Source organism: Cylas formicarius, unplaced genomic scaffold, assembly GCF_029955315.1.
Source record: "Cylas formicarius isolate icCylForm1 unplaced genomic scaffold, icCylForm1.1 PGA_scaffold_8__14_contigs__length_24414737, whole genome shotgun sequence".
In the NCBI taxonomy this organism is placed as follows: Eukaryota; Metazoa; Arthropoda; class Insecta; order Coleoptera; family Brentidae; genus Cylas; species Cylas formicarius.
The window spans coordinates 19695258-19717032 of NW_026844361.1; the positions used below are offsets into that span (position 1 = coordinate 19695258).

Genomic DNA, 21775 nt, shown 5'->3' on the forward strand with positions numbered 1-21775 from the left:
TATCGGGGTGTTTGTTGTCGAATTCCTTTATCTCCACAAACGTTTACGATAACATGGTACATGTTACAAGTTCCAGAACGTTTCGCAGAATCTAAAAACATATCAACGAAAGTTGATATATACTTTACGAGTATATCTGGCAACACCGCATGGCCAAAAATATTTTACATACGCAGCTCATATTCGCTTACAGAAGACTTACATATGACTTATTTGAGTCAATGTCGGGTGTAGTGAAGTGTAGTTTTGTTCTTTAAAAATTGAATTTTAGAATTAATCATTGGACCCGGTCCAAAGATTTATTTTATACTGGCTGTGGCTTAGAAGTTTCTGGTAGTGAAAATGTTTAAAAAATACTCTAAAGCGCATTCGACCTAGTTAATAATAAATAAATCAACTGACAGCACGGGATGGAACGGCTTCTTGCTGCGGTCGCTCTGGCTCTGCTCGACCCTGATCGTCTGCGTCGGACAGTCGTGCTTCACGCCGTAGAAATGCAAATGGAAGCTGGATATCTTCTGAAAGCCGTCCGGCGTTTTGACGAACTGCGCGTCGCCGAGCAACTGCACGTGACACGTGATCTGAAAGTGGTTCTTTTTCTGGCACACGAACGCGTCGTCCGCGTTGGAAAAGTTGAACCCCTTGTCCGCGTCCACCCTGTAGTGCGGCGTCGGTCTGAAAACCAAAACGGGGCGAAACGTCATTGCGAATGCGCGCGCAACCTCCACGCGGCAGCTCACAGTTCGGTGAGGTTTTGGTCGCACAGCGTGTGCCAGTTCGGTTGCTGAAACGAACTGAACCGGATGCACTGGTACTGAGATTCTGATAGGCACGCCTCCGACGAAGCGTACTCTTCGTCAATAGACGCCGCGAATTGTTCCGAAGGGCTTAGCTGACTAGTCGAACAGTTTTCTGAAATGTCGGTCGAGTGAACTTGGGGACTGGTGCCATGAACCAAAGACATCAATCCATAGAATAGCTTATGAGAAAAAAGCCAACGACTAAGCAATGGCGCACGTAGTATTGGGACTGGTCAATTGACCGCTTCTTAATTGACTGGTTAACGGTTGACGGTTGTGATGTTCAATTTACCTCTTCTAGAATATCCAAATACGATACTTAGCGATTCGGGGAATCCCAATAACAATATAGACTCCATTTGGTTAACAGAAAACGACGCGATTCTTCGTATTGCATCGAAATCGCGCTTATTTTTTAAGACACCATATATACAGAGTGATTCCAAAACAAATGCTAAAAATTTATGGGGATGAATTCGTGTTCAAAATAAAGGGTACTTCATTAGAATTAGAGGAATTCTAAAGAATTCAAGTGGATTTTTTAAGGAAATCTAAAAAACCACTTTTTGTTTCGAGATATTTTTATTAACTGTGGAATTTGCACCGAATATTTTTGGTTCTCGCTTAAAAAAAATAATATTGAAATACACAATCGACCGTGAAGAATATGTCGCTCCAAAACGTTCGCTTCTTTATTCACGGTCGCGGGCTGCAGCGTTACTTTAGTCACGGGTTTAAGAGAGCTGTAACTTGTAAATACCTTGTAACCTAACACAGCCAAATGTAATGTATTTTTTTTCCACCATGAGTGTAGCTGTGAAATGAATTTCATCTTCTTGATAAAACTCTCTCCCGTTCTAACATTTTTTGTGACTTGGCAGTAACATTCGAATCGAAAGTATCCTTTGTTCCTCATGTTAATAAGGTACTGGCAGAAGTCTCAAAGAGCTATGGATTCATCATACATTGACTTTAAAAATGCAGAAGTGATAAAAATATTAAATAATTCAACGTCACGGAGTATGCATCAGTAGTTTGGTCTCCTGGGTACAATTGTCAAAATGTCAAATTGAAAAAATTTAGCGTAAGTTTTCGAAACATGTTTCGTATAAGTTGGATGGAGTATATCCCCCCCACACATAGATTTGCTTATGTGTCTTTTAGTAATCGTCATGATTACAATTATTTAATGACTATTTAAAATTTTAAATGGCTTGTTTTGGTCTAAATTTTTTGGATCCTCGTATTAACTCTAGATATAGTAACACTTTCTTTCTGTCCACACCAATAACTAACATTTTAAAATTTTCACCTATACAATGCTGGCACAGCAGGTAAAAAGCACATTAAATAGTTGTAAAAACCTTATTACCCAAAATCTGAAATACAAATTGCAGACATCTAATCCTACAAATTATATTGTATATCTAAAATTCATAAACCTGGAAAAACAATGAGATCTATCGTCTCAACTATAGGTTCTCCCACATATAATATTTCAAAGTGGTTGCAAAACTTGGAAATTTAAAACATCAAAAAGAAAGTTTTTCTATAAAAAACTCGCAAGAGTTTATTGGTAAAATCAAAGACGTAAGGCTAAATGAACATGAACTTTTAGTATCTTTTGATGTTTCCTCATTATTTCCAAGCGTTCCTATACCAGAAACTTTGGAATACCTCAGGAAATTACTCGAATATAATAACTACAGTACAGATACAATTGAAGAGCTAATCACTCTGACAAAGCTTTGCATGAGTCAAAATATTTTTCTATATAATATAAGGTTGTTCGGAAAGTCATTTCGTTTTTTCCCGTCAGAGGACTTAATTACGTTTTTTCGAAACCAACTTCACACTTAAGCCGCATAACCATTATATGTCTTGAGAGCTGATATTGCAAGGCTTGTGTGTGAAAAGGTTCTATTAATTCTACGCAGTAGTTTTTGGTTGGTGCCCTTTTAATTATGGAGAGCAATAAGCAGCATTTTCGTCATATTTTACTTTTTTACTTCAGAAAAGGTAAAAATGCTGTCCAAGCGAGAAAAAAATTGACGGATGTGTATGGAGAAGGCGTGTTAACAGTACGCCAGTGCCAGAACTGGTTTGCAAAATTTTGATCCGGCAATTTTGATGTCGAAGATGCACCACGGTCTGGAAGGTCGGTCGAAGCTGACAAAGATGCGATAAAAGCATTAGTTGATGCAAATCGGCGAATAACCACACGGGAGATCGGTGAGAGATTAAATTTGTCGAATTCGACTGTTTATGGCCATTTGAAAAGCATGGGCTTAACCTCGAAGCTCGATGTGTGGGTGCCCCATGTCCTTACGGAGCGAAATTTGTGTCGTCGCGTTGACGTGTGTGATTCGCTCCTCAAACGTCAAGAAAATGATCCATTTTTGAAGCGGATTATTACTGAGGACGAAAAATGGGTTGTATACAACAATGTTAAACGCAAGAGGTCATGGAGCGGAAAACATGAACCGGCTCAAAGCGTGTCAAAAGCCAACATTCACCAAAAAAAGGTGATGCTCTCCGTTTGGTGGGATGTCAAAGAAATCGTTTTTTTTGAGCTTTTGCCGGACAATACAACGATTAATTCAGAAGTCTATTGTCATCAACTGGACAAATCGAATGATTCACTTAAAGAGAAGAGGCCCGAATTAATCAACAGGAAGGGTGTAGTGTTCCACCAGGATAATGCGAGACCTTACACAAGTTTGGTCACTCGCCAAAAACTTTTACAGCTTGAATGGGACGTACTGCAACATCTACCATATTCTCCAGATCTGGCGCCTTCCGACTACTATTTGTTCCGGTCCCTGCAAAATTTTTTGGATGGCAAAACCTTTACCTCAAATGAAGATGTCAAAAACCACTTGAACCAGTTTTTTGCCAGCAAGGACCAAAACTTTTAGGAGAGGGGAATTATGTTACTGCCAGAAAGATGGCAAAAGGTGTTGGACCAGAATGGCCAATATATAATTTAATAAAATATTTATTCATTATACGAAAACTGTCTTTCATGTTCCCCAAAAAAAACGAAATGACTTTCCGAACAACCCAATAACAACTATTATGAACAACAAAATGGCACGGCCATGGGAAATTGTTTATCTCCTTTCCTGGATGAACTTTTCATGCATCATTTTGAACATAATGCTAAAGAAAATTTCCTAGGATATGGTATAGATATGTCGACGATGTTTTCGCGGTTTTTGATACAACTTGCATGGATTTAAATGACTTTATTTCAAACTTGAATAATTACTTCCCATCTATTAAATTCACACATGAAATAGAAAGTAACATGCAGTTGCCTTTTTTGGACGTTCTCGTTATCAAAAACAGTGAAAATCATTTAGTTTTTGACATTCATAGGAAAGACACTAGTACTTTAAGATACATAACCAATGATTCTAACCATGCTTTTCAACATAAAATGGAAGTTTTATGCTATGAAGATAGTTTTATCGATAAGTTAATTAGGAAATTTAGATTTAAAAACAAACTTCAAAAATCAACGACTTCTCAAGCTGATAAGGAAAATTTAAAAGTAGTATCAATTCCTTTCTCCCCCCAATATACAAGTGGACTTGAAAGAGTCTTCAGGGCCGCAGGTCTTCGAAGTGTCTATCAGTCCGGATCAAAATTGAAAAATATCTTGGGTGATCCCAAGGATAAACTAGATACCCTTGAAAAGTCGGGAATTTATGAAATATGTTGTAACGATTGTAACAAGTCATATGTAGGGTAAACCAAAAGATCAATTAATGTAAGGAGGAATTAAGGAACACTTAGCACATTTAAAATTTGGTAGATTAGAAAAATCAAGTGTAGCCGAACATACGTTCAACAATAATCATAAGGTAGATATAAGTAATTTAAAATTAGTTAAACATGTAAATAATAGTAGAAAATTAGATGCCTACGAAAGCTTAGAAATTGTTAAGATAGGGAATAAGACACTGAGCAAAGACAGAGGTCCAATCCCATTTACCCCATTATACGCGCTGATTGGTTGCGTGAACAGTGAGTAATTCCCCTTCCTACTTCCCGATGTGTATATATATATAGAGAACATTTGTTCGATTAAGTTTAGTTTTAATCTTCTCCTGAAGATGCCAACTTGGTTGGCGAAACGCGCGTCGACTACGTAAAATTGAGTTTCGGTTTCTGGTAAAACGCGTTATTGTGTGTTAATGCTGATACGGTGTGGACTTTTTTTCGCAATGTATTAATTAACTATAATTATTAATTTCAGTCTTTTCCCCTTCTCTTACTTTTTTATTAGAGTTAATGTTTATGTTAGGCTAGACTTTATGTTAAGTTTCGTCATATCATCACTATTTGCAATGCCTTTGTAACCATTTAATACTTTTTACTACAACCTACCTGTTACTTGCGTTTTATGCCTATTGTTTAAGTAAATAAATATCACATTACGCAGACATTATCATATATGTCATTTCCCAACATTTGCTGCGTTGTAGTTGCTGTACTAAAGTCAATTTATCATTTTACATTTCGCTCTTGTGGTATAATGCCTTTGGTTAGTTTAGTTAGTGCCAGTTGTCTTGGCCAATTTTTAAACTTTGCATTTTTAACTAAAACCAACCTGGTTCGCTTTTCACCAAGAGCGAATCCTGAGAGAGTTTCCGTTTCTTTGAGACCGACTGTAGATTCGTGTAGACGCCCGGCATACCGTCCAGGTTTTGTTCGCACAGGCCGCCCTCCATCTCGGCCCTGGGCATGTTCTCGATGGTCGTCCCGTAACCCAAATGGACGAGCTGACCCTTGTCGAAATCTTCTTTGTAACCATTTCGGCTAAAATTCGGCGTTGTCGACTCCGTCGTGGCCAGTAGCAACGACCTAGTGCTATCTATAAACAAACGACAACAAAAAAAAACATAAACAACGCCTCTGAATCGATGAGCAATTTATAGCAAATTTATTTTAATAGGATTCAATTAATAAAGATATAAATAATACGCTCATATTAAATTTGGAAAATAACGCTGCTATCGACTTGTATATGGACGACTGATGTTCTACCCCGAGAATATACTATAAAATTCAAATTTGATATGGTTACTACAGAAGTGATCCTAGCGATTCGTGCTAAAAAACAAACATTTTTATTTAAAAAAAAAAATATATATATATATATATATATATATATATATATATATATATATATATATATATATATATATATATATATATATATATATATATATATATATATATATATATATATATCGGCATAACAAGTGGAGTACCACAGGGCTCGGTCCTTGGACCCACACTGTGGAACGTGCTCTATGATGGGCTTTTTGCGTTTTAGATGCCAAACGGAGTGACACTAATAGGGTTTGCTGACGACATCGGCATGATTGTGGTAGCAAAGAACGAGGAGCTCCTGATGTGCAACGCAAACACGGAGCGATGGCTCGAGCAGAGACGGTTGGCCCTAGCGCCGGAGAAAACCAAAGCAGTGTTGCTAACCACAAAACGGAAGATAGGCCACGTTGTTTTCGATGTTATGGGTAGTGAGATTGGCTTGAGTGATACTGTCAAATACCTGGGAGTGTGGCTTGACAGAAAGCTAAGTTTCGCTGAGCACGTAAAGCGAACTGTACAAAAGGCAGAAAAAACGACTTCTGCGCTGTTGTGTTTAATGCCAAACATAGGTGGACCAAGATCATCCAAACGGAGACTTCTAGTGAGCGTGGTACACTCTCAGATACTGTATGGGGCCCCAGTCTGGAGCAAGATTACCGAAAATAAGAGACTAATAGCTGTGTTATCAACACTACAAAGAAAGCTATCACTGAGAGTGTGCAGCGCGTACAGAACGGTGTCCACGGAGGGAATTTATATATATATATATATATATATATATATATATATATATATATATATATATATATATATATATATATATATATATATATATATATATATATATATATATATATATATATATATATATATATATATATATGACACCATCGCTAAGGAAATATGGTCTCAAAAAGCCTGGAAATTGGATGAGTGACATCTCTATCAGCGGCGAACTAAGTTTAACTCACTTAACTTTAACCAAAGAAAATGCCCTCTGGTTGATATAATTTCACTAGAACCACATTTTCCATTTTTTCTTTTGCTTAAAACGTAACACAAAGTTTTCCATTCTTTTAATAGGTTTGGTATTTATAGCCCCGTTTAAAAAAAAAAGCTTATATTAAAGATATTGTAATTTTGAATAAATTTAATTTTTACGTTTTATTAATATAGAGCGCCCCTTCAAACTTCTGTTGTGCTGCTATTACCTTGAACTCCATCGGCGAGAACGATACCGGAATCGTTGTGCAAATCTTCCGAAATGATCCGGGTCGGTAGCAGACTTCCGCCGTTTCGCATGTCTTGCGCAACCAGAAGACGACCATCCTAAAATGGCCGCAGAGTAACGCGTTTAAAATTTAAAGAATTTCAAATCCCTTCCAAAAATTTCCAATTTTCGGTCTTATTTTTTCATTTCATTTTTCATTATTTGTATTACAAGTTAAATAGCATTTTCATAGTCTTTTTAGTTTTTAAGATACAATGTATACAATGTACAATGTACTCGTATCTCCTTAAGCTTATCGAAAACCTAAAGTAAAGATAATTTTTGTTACATATTTACTATTTTGGAGTTACAAATGAAATTTGTTTTTTTTTTTCATACTCTTTACTTTGACAAAAATATATGACGCACGTTTCCTCTGAAACATGTAAATAAATGACAATTTTCTAAAATTAAATGTATAATTAAATAGTCCATGAGGAACAATAATTAACAATTGAAAGTTTCATATTAATACGAAAGAATTGGATGTCTTGCATAGGTATAAAATAACATTATTAAAAAAATAAAAAAATAAAGGAAATCCCAGTGCAAAATGAACACATTCTTGAATAACATTAAAAAGGATCATTGGTCTCATTCTCAGATTTTGAAAAGCTAAATCAATTGCCTCCCATAGTCCAGCTAGGTCGTCAAATCGAATTTTGTATCCTTACAAAAAATCTAAAATTGAGAAATGTCGATGTTTTTGCGTCTTTCTGTGAAAAATACTATTTTATTTATTTTTAAAAAGGTAAAAAAAACATAAGTTGGATTATAACTCAAAAACAGTAAATGTAACAAAAATTATCGATAACACTGGATTCTATAAGAGTGTTATTGACTTTTTCGATTCAGTTTAAGGATAACGGACATACAAGGGGGCTCCAAAATGAAACATTTTCTAAAACGCTGTTAACACTATCTTTGGTTTTACAAAAAAGTAGCAAATTGTAACACAGAACCCACAGCGGACTCGGTACATATCAAGTTCGAAACACCCGAAATGTTAATGAAAAAATATAAACAACAACGGTAACAAAAGAAACGTCGACGACTTTCATCCTAACCTAACCTAAAAATTTGTAGAAATCGGTCGAAATTAGTGTCGTTTAAAGAAAATATTGTTACGTATTTAGAGATGTAGTGCCTAAAAGTTTGGGAAATAGTGTTCGTCTTACGCGGATGTACACGGATTCGTGATGTGTAATTCCATGAGGTGTATGTTAACACGGTTTCCGGATGTCTTGTATTCACGCTGGTAACCAGGCCGGATGGGATCGGATATCCCGTATAAGATAATTGCGGGAGCCGTTTGAAGAATCGGTCGTCATTTTCTGACAATTTATTTAGAAGTTGTTTCCGTTTTTGTATACGTTAAATAACCTGGAGGACGATGGATTGGTCCAGACCCTTCTCTTAAGAAAGCATTCTTTAGGTGTGTAAGCTGGCCGAATGACCTTATGCAGTCGTGGCCATTAGAAGTTAAGAAGAAAGAAGAACCTAGTGGTTCCAGTACGCAGGCGTTTACCTTGGGCAGATGTCATTGGTAGTGTTTGTACAAGCGTTTGTAATTGATGTAAAAAATTATTGTTAATTAGAAAAAAACACACTAAAAAACGATTAAAATATCGATCAACAATTTACACGTCGACTCAAAAATGCTTGAAAATCCGTACAAAAATTAAAATGTCAATTTCATTAGAAAGGTAAATAAGACCATTACGCTTGCAAAGAGCATTTAGGCTATTTAGTAGTTCTGAAAAGGATTAATGAGGATGGAGTATTAATCACGGTGACGTAATAAAACAGTAAACAAATATCAAAACCGAGTCATAACATTTAGCCGCTCACGTTATTAATTAATTAATTTTCGATATATATCAAAAGTATTGCAAAGTTTACGGTATCATATTTCGTGGAAGGGTTACTACAAATCGCGCAAAGCCACAAGTAAATATTCTCAGCGAGAAGTATTTATTACTGCAGTGTTATGTCATTGGAATTTTAGACAATCAGAAAAATTAACATGGTTTCTTGGTTAAATATTTTATAGAACGCATTGGTAAAACCCACAATCTATATGGATACTTAATAGACGTATTATTTTTCTACTGTCAAGTGTTAATTGATGTTTATTCTTAGCCATAATGTTTTACTACTTTATCCGTCAAACAGAAAACTGCAAATCACAAAACCTATTAATTTGTTATTCACTAATTTTTGCTCTCATGGGAAATTATTTTGCGTCTTATTAAGTCGAAAACCTTTTATATTCTTCATAAAAAGTTCTGCGTGGTGTAAAACCTAGAATATTACCATACGCATTATTTTTTAGGAGTATACGAAAAGCGAAAAGTAGTATGAATTTTGCTCAGGATTAAAGTACCTCTATTGATTTGGTGTAGATATCGAATCACACCCATTTACGAAAATGTTAAATTCGGGTATTTTAAAAGTTGGATTCATATGAAACTTTAAGAGAAAAAGTTAATCTTTATGAAACGTTATAAATCCTAAAATATAACTATAACATTTTTTCAGCTGTATACGAGGTTTGTTGAAAAATAAGAATTTTGTGGAAGAGTAAAAGAAAAAAAACTAATTTGGGTTTTGGGTTATGTGGACCAAAAAAAAATTGCATCTGATGGTTGCACCTTAAAATTTAGACCATGCAGAACTTTTTAGTTTTTCATATGGGGGGGACGACTTAATTAGACATACTGCAAATTAAAAAAAAAGCACTCCTTGGCGAACATTCGTATTCGTGTGCAATGAATAAAAGGGGCAAAAAAATCTGGAAAAAAAAACGGCAGGGCTGTATAAAAATGCAATTCTCCACTTTTCTTTGCGAGATTTAAATGTCCCTTGCCTGCAAAATGTTCGCGCCGTCCATTAGCTGGTCGCCGTTTTGGTCGGCGACGACGATGTGCGAGCCCAAAATCAAATTATCCGCCAGTATCGGATTGAGTATTGCGGGCTTGTAAATGCCCTGTGCGAGGTTTGTGTAGATGTTATCCGCGCTGCTGATCGGCACGTCGCAACCCTCTTCGGGACTGTACGGGTGCTCCGAGCTAGAGTCCGGCGGACTTTCCGGTAGAGAGTGCCTGAAATCGAAACCCCATCGGTGAGTGCGTTAATTTGAATCGAAATGACAGCATAGAATAAAACTACGCGATGGATCTGGTAAACCGACAAGCCAAACCTGTAATTCTTTGCCCTGTTCTGCAATCTGTACATGAGAGGAGTAATTTTGGTTAGGAATCTATAATTTCCATTAGTAACACTTCCTTTATCCTTTATATGAATAAAGCTTAAAGCGATGTATTAACACGCTAAGAAAAATTGAAAACTCCACCATAACAGTTAACGTAGAGTGGATTAGTTTAAGTAACTGGGCATTTGACTTTGCGAAGAATGGTCATCGGACAGGGACAAGAATGATAAACCTAATAGGATTGCCCAATCCCATTCGCCAAAATTATCGATCGCACGTGATCGCTTGTGACGTAAGCGAAGTCCTCTAACGGTTTTTGTGTATTCTGTCAATGCATTTGAAGGCGTATTAAACCGTTGTATTTTATGTTCTTTGAACAATTAAAATAATTTAAACTAGTGAGTAGTGCGTTTATGTTTGTGTTAATTGTATTTCTGTAAAAAAAACTTGGACAAAACACTGTTTTTAAGCTTTAACAAATTCTTTAAAATTGTATGTGCTTGAGTGGCGAGAACTGGGAAAAAGAGTATTTTTAACCTTAAACAAAAACTTAAAAGTTTTGTGTTCGTGCTGCTTATTAGCGGTGTTATTAGTTAGGAGGTAAGCTCAAAATATTACACATAATAATATAGGTAAAGGTAAGAAATACATTTCTTTTAACTTTTTTCAGTGGAATATTATTATTTAACCAGAAGCCACCAACAGAGGCAGGAGTATCTAGATCAAAAAGCCGCAAGTGAAATTCTAGAGAAAAATTCGTCTCCAGAACCCTCTGGCATGGGTTACCGGCCAAAACCCATCTCCGAACCCCAAATAATAAATTATAAAGCTAAATGTGATACCCGCAGAAAAAAAAAATTAGAAAGTATGGTAAAATTGTAAAATAATTTAAGATTTAAGTATATGTAGTAATATGTATTTTTTATATTATGTACATATGAGGGTACCACCTATAAATAGTTGTTATGTATGCCTAATATATTTTTTGTTTTTTAATATGTTATAGTTATTTGATTTGAAATTGGTGGAAATTTTGGTATAGATTTTCTTTGAATTTTTTTAAATTTAAAATGCACGAAAACCGCCTAGGAACGTGTTAGGGGCCTTACAGAGAAACCTTTGCAATACTCAGTGACCATTTGAAAATAATAACGGTTTTGTTGTGATTACTTGTCATTAATCCACTGTAAAAGGTGAAGAGGAAACTGTGTGGAATAGAACCTAACCTAACATGAGAGTGTTAATTTAAAATTAGTATATTCATTATTAATAAAGTTATTTTAGTTTAATACATCAGTGTGTTCATAAATTCACAATAGATTATTATAGGTTATTATATTAACATGTGTATTAAACATGTAACGGCAAAATGAATACGTCGTCGGTGGTATTTCCACAATTAAATGCACAGAATTATAATAACTGGAAGGGAAACAGATTGAAGATACGTTGGAGAAGGAAGTATCAAATAAAGGTATTGAGAGAGAAGACAGATTTTAAAATAAGGGATGCAAAGGCAAAATCAATCATAGTGCAATGTGTAAGTGACAAACACCTTGATATAATTAAAAATTCAACGACAGTGAAGCATATGTTAAAAGCATTAGAACATGTATTTCAGAGGAAAAGTGTATTTTCGAAGTTAACTTTAAAGAAGAAGTTGCTAACAATAAACTATAAAAGGAACGAAAAATTAGAGGATCATTTTTTGAAATTTGACTCTGTAATAAGAGAATTAGAAAGTATTGGGTCTAAAATCGAAGAATCGGATAATGTGTGCCACTTACTTTTGTCTTAATGAGGACTATGATCCTGTAATAACGGCGATTGAAACATTGAGACATCGAGATTGTTGGACGAAGAATTAAAAATGAAATCAAAAAATGGGAATAATATTAGAAATGATAATGAAGTTACGTTCAAAGCAAGCCAATATGTGTGTTATAAATGTGGCAAACAAGGTCACAAATTTTTTGAGTGTTTACAGAATAGGCATAGAGATAGAGGTAGGTTTGCTACAAATTACGGAGGTTCACGTCGAGGTAATCTTAGGTATAGTGCGAATGCAAACGAAATAAAAGAAAGTGATAAACAAGTCGCATTTATTGCATTAAATAGTGTGACCTTGAATGACAACATAAACCGTTTTGTTTTGGACTCTGGAGCTACTGAACATTTAGTGACAAGTGAACTGCAAGACTATATGACAGATATACAAGATTTAAAGACAGAAATAAAAATAGGTACGGCCAAGAGTGGGGAGACGTTGGTTGCAGAGAAAAAGGGAACAATGAGTGGTATTTGCCAAGGTAAAAAAATAAAATTAGAAGCTCTAATAGTTCAATTCCTGTGTCAAAATTATTAAGAAAAGGTTTTAAAATAATATTTGAAACTGATAAAACAATTAGAAAACATACAAAAATAAAAACACAACAGGGTCAAAAAACACAAAAATTAGATGTGATAATGGTGGTGAATTTTCTTCAAATTATTTCAAACCGTATTGCAAAAATAAAGGTATTGACATTGAGTATACGCTGCCATGTAGCCCGCAGAACGGTAAGTCTGAGCGTATGAACCGAAGTTTGTTAGATAAAGTAAGAATTAAATTTGCTGAAACAAATTTACCCAAAGAGTTATGGGGAGAGGCAATCTTATGTTCAGTATACGAGTTAAATCGGTCACCCACAAAAGCAAATGGTGGTGTTCCTCCCTCGACAAGATGGTATCAAAATAACAATAGGTTTAAATTGGTAGGAGGTCTGTCCGCAACATTCTTGAACATTAAAAAAATTCAAGATAAGATAAGAGAGAACAATTCTGAACATCGCATTGGCTACATTTTACAAGTAATACGACATTTGACCATTCGAACAGTTTACCTACAGATATTATGTATGTGCAGCCAGCTTGGCTATGTTTAGCCGTAGCATAGCATATGACAACTAAAAACATTCGTGGAAGACCTTATTTGTCACTTTTACTTTGCTGGGTATATATTCTCACGCTATTATCAGCGTGCATAATAGGTTTATCGCTTTATAAACAATAAATAAACAATTAACCGAACGTAACCTTTTTAAAATAGGAAGGGGGTGGGGGTGGGGGCGCGCGAAGGGGACACATACCCATTGCTATTGTTGTTCCTTTTGTTCTCGACGATGACGTTCAATAGTTTGCCGGACGGGGGCGGGGCCGCGCCGGCCAGGGAATCCCCGAAATACGGGTTGTTTCCCTGGGCGTTGTCGCCGTTAATGAAGTCCTCGAGCTGCGAAAAGTCTAGCGCTTCGTTGTCGATGCCGCCCACAAATTCCGTTCCTCTGCCTGCGACAATTTTGAAAGAAAATGTTAAAAAAATGCGTCAAAATATCAGGACCGAATATTATTGATTGTTAACGGACTGTTTAGAACGAACCATTAATATACGTCGTTAAAAACAAAACTTTCGGCGATTTGTCGCACGTCTTGTAAGTAATTGCAAAAAATATTAAAACATTACTAAAATCATCAATAATACTTGACCAACGAAGCTCGGCGTAAGGGACAATGAGTCGCGACCGGTAACCACGGCAACCCTTAAACAAAAGATCTGATTTATTGAACAAACATCGCGGTCGGCGACGGGATTAGAAAGTCGATCGACGTGGTTTACCACTGGACGCGAATCCCTCAGCCACGGGTTGATATTAAACTCTTATCGTCCGTGATACTTACTGTCAAATAAAGTTTTGACATTACATAAATCTGATTCGATTTTCCAATGCGTCTGCAGCTGTCAAAAAATGGTGACAGTTTTTAATAGTCGTCAGTGTGACAAATACGACGTATTTAGCGCATTGTTAATGGTATTTCAATAGAAACAGAAATAGCACATCATGACGCAGCACATCTGAGGATATTTTTCGATACAGCTGTAGAAAAAATATTGTATACTCTATATTTTATTCTCAAAATATGCCTAGACATCGTTAAATGTTCTCGGAAAACGAACTAAGTCTGTGAAAATCGATGTTTAGAAAGAAAATGGCGCAAAATGTAGGCTAATGCGTGAGCAAAAAATTATTCCTATACGAAAATATCGAGTCACACAAGTTAAGGATTCGATGCTAATCACCCGAGATACTTTTGATTAATTATTTACGTAATATTAAAGAAGGGCGTATCAATAACAGGAGTTGAAGTAAAACTAAGAGATTGGCGAACTTTCAATGCATATAAATAAAATAAAAACAATGGAATTTAGCATCCTGGAATTTAACTGAAACAGTTTCAATTAAAGCCAACGAGATGGTTGGCAAAACGTCAGCAAGTTCGATTTATCAACAACCTACAGAGGAGAAATCCAGATTTAGAAATTGTTGTCTGTGGAAGTTTCTTTAAAAAATTAAACCAATAGGAAACGAACATTTTTTTTATTTCTTTAATACATTTCTTTATGTATAGAAATAACGCATACCAAATATCAAAACTCAAAACCCAATATTTAAGTTGCAATTCAAGTTGTGGCACCCGGCTATTCCTTTTAAACGACACTAAACGCGCGAGAATGATCGTGACGTCATACCGCTGCTTTTCGATCGATACGATGACATGTTATAGTGTTATTCTCAGGTTATAGGCCGAGAATTATATTATTTACAATTATTTTTGGTTCGTATAAAGCGTATTTGTATTTAACCGTCATTTTGTTGTCCTCTGCATGCTTTACATGATAATAATGGAGGCTACACAAAAAAAATATTACAAATCGTGCGATCGTTTTTTGTTAACATTATGCTCAGGTGTCACTTTGGCTTAAACTGTGCAAACAGTTTGAGAAGATGAAGGCGTTGTTGTTCTCTAATGGCTACGGCTGGTGTGTAGTCTAACGAATTTGTTACAAGAAACTACGAATCTTTTTTTTTTGTAAACTGTGGTTCTTTTAATAGTACAAACTTACTTTTATAAGCATTATTTTTGAAATTAAAATTTCCCTATGGAATTAGTGACTATTTTTATATTTACTCAAGGCTTAAAAAATATCAAATTCAAACTTAACGATAATATTGATAAAAGATGGTAACCGTTTACGTTTTTTTTTCAAAATGTGGTCTATCGTTTACAATTTTTGATATAGATGACTGAACTGGAAATTCATGTTGAGACGTCACATTTGCATTTGTAGAAGTGTAGGTATATTAGATGCGTGTTTATGAATTTAGAACACCCATACATGGTAGAATGTTCAAGATCACTTTTACAAGTTCATTTCATATTTCATATCAAAAATCCCTTGTAAGAGGATAACTTCAAAAGAAAAGAACAGAAATACATAGAAAAGAAAAGACACAGACATAGTCCCCCTCCCCCCCAAAAAAAGTCACATTTTATGCACTTGTTTGTGATATCCAACAAATTATTATTTAGCTATTAAGAAGGTCGTGACATAAACATATATTGGAAATCGGATACTCTGTACACTGTACAGGCTGTCAGGTTTGTTTTCTGGAGAAAAATCTCGCTGATAATAGGTAATTCAAATAATAAAAAATACAGAAAAAGACACAGAGGGCGTTTTAAATTCGTGAAATATGCTAATAACTAGCGCACTAGATACATTTTAAAATATTTTTTAGTGCATTAATAAGCCATCTTATTGTCCAAATAAGGTTAGCCTATCTTTATAGATCAACCTCCAGAGTATTAGTTCTAGATATACTGTTTTAAAGTTTTCTAAGGCATATTTTTCAGGTATGCGTTTCAGTTAAAATGCATCAATGTTAATTAATGTGCTAAAATTTAGTTTTGGTTAGGAATTATTATATCTTTATAACTCCAATTTTGCGATATGGACGTGACGGGTGACGTGTTGGGGGGGTTTTAGGGCAAGGATATACATTCTGTTTCCACACAATATGAAGAGAGTGGTAGTTACACCTTAAAACTCTTCTTAGTTTATTTTCGGCAAATTATGATAGAGAGAGTTTATTTTACATAATTATAAACGAAATACTACATTCACCTCGATTAAATATACTGTTTTCGATATATCTTCATTGTACTACCTACATTAACCTCCACAAAAAAAAACTGGCCGCCGAATAGTTTTTAAAGTTTGGGCCACACTGTACAATAACGATAATTTGAAAATTAGTTAAGAGTTATAATACAATTGTGTTTTAATCAGAGAATAGTGAATTGTTGCAACTAAATTGTCGTTTTATTTTTTAAACGTCTTAGTATTTTTCAGTTTAAATAGTGTTTTTTCACAACAATATAGGAATACCTTCAGATTATAAGTAAATTTTAAAATATTGAAAAATTTTGGGCACTAGATTTCGAGATTTCCCCATAGTATGCCGTCACGTTTACGTAAAGTCCGAGGGCAAAATGTCACCTGGCAAGTTTCTGTTTCTGGTACCCCTGCGATCGTCCATATCCCAAAATTCCATACTTTACTCAACGCTTCAAGAACATGATTTATATAGTCCCGCGTTATCCCCCCAAGATGCGCGGCAAAATTCGCCCCAAAGCACACCCGCGCGGACCGGTTCAATCCGGTTTGAAATTATTTCGTTTCATGGTTTTCGAATATATAAAAGCACAAGAAAAGCGAGCTGTGTCCGGTTTTTCGATTTCCGCCAGCGAACGCGTCGTCGTCGACGTCGAAACTAGTGTCGGCTAAATTTTGTTGTTTTCGACCCGCCTCGACCCCCAAGACCCCGCGCCACCCCTTCGCCCCCTGCAATACCGTAAACAAGTTGCCAGGCAACTTATTTACCATTAAGCCTTACCAAACGGACGTGCTGCTGGTCCGATTCTCCCACGCCACGCGTCAGAGGGAAAAGGGGATTGATAAACTAATTTTTTTAGTTTACGCTAGGCCCCATCCACCTGGTGCACCGAAAAATTGGCGGATCCGTATGTGACGTTGGACGTCAAGAATATAACAACAATCCAAAATAATAATTTATGTTCTCTAAAATATTTCTCTCAGTGTATAACATTACACCCAATTTTCGATACTTATGGTGTCACTTAAGGATCTTAAAGATGGAAATGAAACTTTTAGTTTTGGAGATACTACATATAGCGTATTGCTTCGAAAAATCTGCATTTTAAGCCACTCCTGTTTCTAAATGATAACCTGTAATTGTTCGTTATATACAGTGTCACCACTAAAGTTCGCACTATTTTTTTTTATTTTTTATAAATGAGTTTTGATATATTTTGATCCTAGGTTACATTTTAAAAATTTAAAAAAAAAAATAGAAACCTAAATTTAAAGAAAAGTCAAGTACTTAGAATGGACTCAATAATTTAAAAAGTCGCTTCCTTTAAATTCATCTTAACAATTAAAAGAAAATCTTCAACTGCACCTAAAAGTTGACGCAAGGTTAACATGGTTTTAACATGTCAAAACTGAATAAAGTTTATTTGGTTTTATAACCATTCAGCATTAAACAATACAATAAGAAATTAATTATATAATTAATACACTGTACTAATTTATTTACGTAGGATTTTTTCCATGAAAAAAATTTACATGGTTTAAATGTATACAGGGTGTATATTCTTTCCCACGGAATCATAAATTTCCATTTAATACATTTTTCTGAAGAAAAAAACTTGTGTGGATGATGAGTTTGACGGAACAACAATTAATGGTAGTGATGGCAGCGCCATATAGGATACGGTCTGGATTTTCCGTATATCACAATCATATTAACTTTTTCTCCTGAAGTAATATTTAAATTTCAGAAAAATCTATTTACTGATCTGGTTTTTCTCTTCCTGTGAGTTTATTTTTTAACGGTTTTCCAAAATTTTGAATTGAAAATGTTTATTATTCATAGTCGTTTCAGCTCAAGTCGAAAGTACAATCCATTGACGGACGCATACCATACGATACTGATTACTTCAGAAATAAATTACATTTTAAAAATCGCGATTCATTTCTTAGCAAAAATTTCCAGTTTTCAGCGAACAAAAAAGCAATAGAAATAAAGATTAATTAGATATTTTATTAGTAAAAAAGAAAAGCTAACATTAAAAAACGGGTACAAAAATAAAAACATATCTGAATCAGCTGTTTGCAGTTCCATTCAGCTCTCGTACTCTGCCAAAATTTGAATTTCTTTTTACATCTTCAACACCCTATATATCAAAACTGATTCGATTGTGAACTTTTATTGATATAAACTTTTTGCCAAGAAATCAAATGATTAAGGATCAACATCTTATTCTGAAACAATAGAATGGGTCGATGTAAACTGTCTATACTGTTTTCCTTCAGAATAATTAAACATAAAAGCTATGAGATGTGTTTGGAACAGAAAAATGTGGTAACCCATGCATAGGCCACGATTCGATAACAAAAAAAAAACTAAGCTTCGTCGCGAACAGCGAGCACCCCCCCAACACCGCGCGGACAAAACCATTATTGGTCAGCGGAAGGCCGCGTGCTGGCCAATCGGCGGTCGCGAAATATCGATCAGTTACCGCATTGGCCGGCGGGTCGGTGGCGAATCGATGGGGGGTTGCATGCGGTCTTTATATAGGGACCGAGATTTTCTTTCGATAAGGAAAAAAACCGCTTTACACCGTCTTTTGGCCCGCGAAATCGACTCGATTGACGTCAGAATCGGGAAACGGAGACGTAGATTTCGTATAACGGCGTTGTACGGGGTGATTATGGAAACTCTTACCTCTTAAATTACGAAAACTATGTTGTTTGACGTTATGTAACATATTTCAAAACCATTTCAAAAGCTATTCAGACTATTTATCTGGAAAATTGAGCAACAAGATCGTTTATTATGGAGGAACAAGGATCAAAAAGTTACAACTCACCTGATGTAAATCTCTAACGAATCCAATCCAAATATCCCTTAAAGATGTTGGTAATTTCTCACACTTACAACACATTAGATAAGAAAAAATCTAGTAAATGAACAGTGATGAAGAATACTCGATTCTTTTCGAAAGCATACGCGCTCCTCCTTAAGTTTTGTCTGTTTCTCCGTTCTCATTTCTCTTTTCCTGAACTTTTTCGGCAGTAACTTTCGAACCGTTTGAGTTGGACGGTTCAAATTTTTGAACGGGAAGATTCAAGAGATCAAATTCTATAAATCTTTATTCGTCATAATTTTCAAAAATGTGCAAATCGTAAATTGGTAATTGAAAATAACTAGAAGGCTGTGTATCAGTTGTTAGTTTCTTTTACATGACTATATAGCCCATATGAGCAGCTAAAACTTCTGTATTTAAGGTGCATATTGTACAAGGTGCTCTGGATATTTTGTTCTATATTGAAACATGTAGTAGGTGTTTCAAATCTACGACTTCAAATTTAGAAGCTGGGCGCAATCTAATATCGCCAAGTGTTTTTTAAAAATTTTGGAAAACTTTTTTGGGTTATTTTGGCGTCCAGAAAAAAAATATTTTCTCAAAAACTAGTAACCAGATTTTTTTGACATGAAACCGCGAAACGACTTCTGTTTGAAATACAAAGCTGTTTTGCGCTACGCGCTACGAACTTGCCCCACCCAGCGACGATTTTTCGCAGGCAATCTTGTTCTCCAAAAAAGAGTTTAGGCCACACTAATTTTTTTATCATCAATTACTTGGTCATAATCTCAGTACATCTTTTTAAATCTTACAAAACACACGTTTTCCTTATAAATAATCTCTCTCTTCTTTTGCCACAAATTGGTATGGTCTAAACACACACAATCTCTCTTTGCTTTTCATGTGGACAACTCCACCCAGGACACTTGCCCATTACTGACATCCGTCGAGGAATTTTTTCATTTGGTCACAGACCAGCAGTTTGCTTTAAAAAAGCAAAAAAAAAACAAAATTGCGATTTGATAAAACGATTTCCGAGGGCACAACGGGAAGAGGGAAGGAGATTACTTCGAAGAAGTAAAAAATGAAGATATTTGTAAAGGGTGACAAAAATTTGGAACTATGCATAAATTAATAATATGTATGGCAAACTATGTGCGTTGTCACGTTAGAGACTATTTAGCTGCCTGTTACTTTTCATAAAACTTATTTCTAACTTTTTTGCAAAAATAACAACAAACCAGTGACACCGCACTTTCTAACTTGTCAGATGCCTGTGTAAAATTACACTTCTGAACTTTTTTAGATCTGCTGCTACACTACAGACCATCAATTTTTAAAGTCTTTGTTAAAATGTCGTGGCGAATACGTCAATTAAGTAAACTATCAGTAAAAGTTAATCAACAGTTTCCTAATGGATGATTAGGGTGTTTATTGGTGGAACAAATGTATAATGTATGTATAAGCCAATGAAAATGTATAATCTAATCTTATTATTTGTCGGAGCAATATTTGCAGCGCCATCTGCACTGTAAACAAGTAAAGTTAAAACATCGCTATTGCAGAGCATAGCAGTAATACCCAGATTGACTAAGTTGATTGACCAGATTGGTTAAGTTATTTTTTGATCGCCAAATAAAAGTTGTTTAAAAGTACTTGCGAATCAACTAAATAAAGACACCGTACCGCAATTTTGCTAATGTAATGTAATTTGGAAGATTTCGTTTACGATACAGCTGTGGAATGGCTGAACAATGAGCCGTTAAATAATTTCTGTGAAGCTTTTTAAAGTAAAAACTTTTCGCAGTGATGACAGAAAAAGTAGTTGCATGGGTACCATTTTGTAATTTGGATTGATTTAATTAATTGCGGACTAATGGCCATATTTTGTTACCACTAATAATAGAACAATTAATCAGGAATGCCTCGTAATGTTCATAGACAAACAAATTGTTTTTGGAGGATTGAATTCATGAGGTAAGCAATGTTCGTATAAATTTCTTCGGGAACTTTTGTAGTGTTACTAGACAAAATTATAAGGCCTCTAAAACAATTCCATATGTGAACTTACTAATTGCGCAGGGATTGACATTATTTTATCCTGCCGATCAACAAAATTTTCCTGAAATGCAACGGTTACAACGAGTATTTCTAAAATTTGCCTCCGACCATGAGATTCATTTATTAAAATATATGACGTAATTTTAATAAAATCACTGCGATTACCTACACTACTAAAAATAATCGCTTGCGTCTCTCAAAAACCAAAGCTATATACAAAATGTTCTTTATCTATAAAATGGTACTGCACAATTAAATAACACCTTATACACAGTGATCAAAAAATTAACATCCAAAATGATTCGAACTAAAAATTGTTTGTGAAGGTGAACACTTCTCGCAAATATCTTTTTATTTACATAATAGATTGACTTTTTTCTCTTTAAGTTCGGTTAGGTTTTCTAAGGAGTGACGAACCCGAACAATAATTGTCAATTTTAAAAATGTTAACAATATAAACGGGAATGATTTTCCATT

The 21775-nt window shown here is 35.1% G+C and overlaps 1 protein-coding gene across 1 annotated transcript in view; it reads right to left on the reverse strand.

Annotated features, from left to right (window-relative positions):
- The window catches only part of LOC132705915 (myelin regulatory factor), a 47345-nt gene that overhangs the window by 14109 nt on the left and 11461 nt on the right, over positions 1-21775 (reverse strand). Inside the window, exons 2-7 of the mRNA XM_060676879.1 lie at positions 13537-13732; positions 10064-10298; positions 7136-7253; positions 5419-5682; positions 741-912; positions 403-675 (exon numbers count right to left, since the gene is read on the reverse strand). Of these exons, the coding sequence (XP_060532862.1) occupies positions 403-675; positions 741-912; positions 5419-5682; positions 7136-7253; positions 10064-10298; positions 13537-13732 (1258 nt within the window). The remainder of the gene's footprint in view (positions 1-402; positions 676-740; positions 913-5418; positions 5683-7135; positions 7254-10063; positions 10299-13536; positions 13733-21775) is intronic.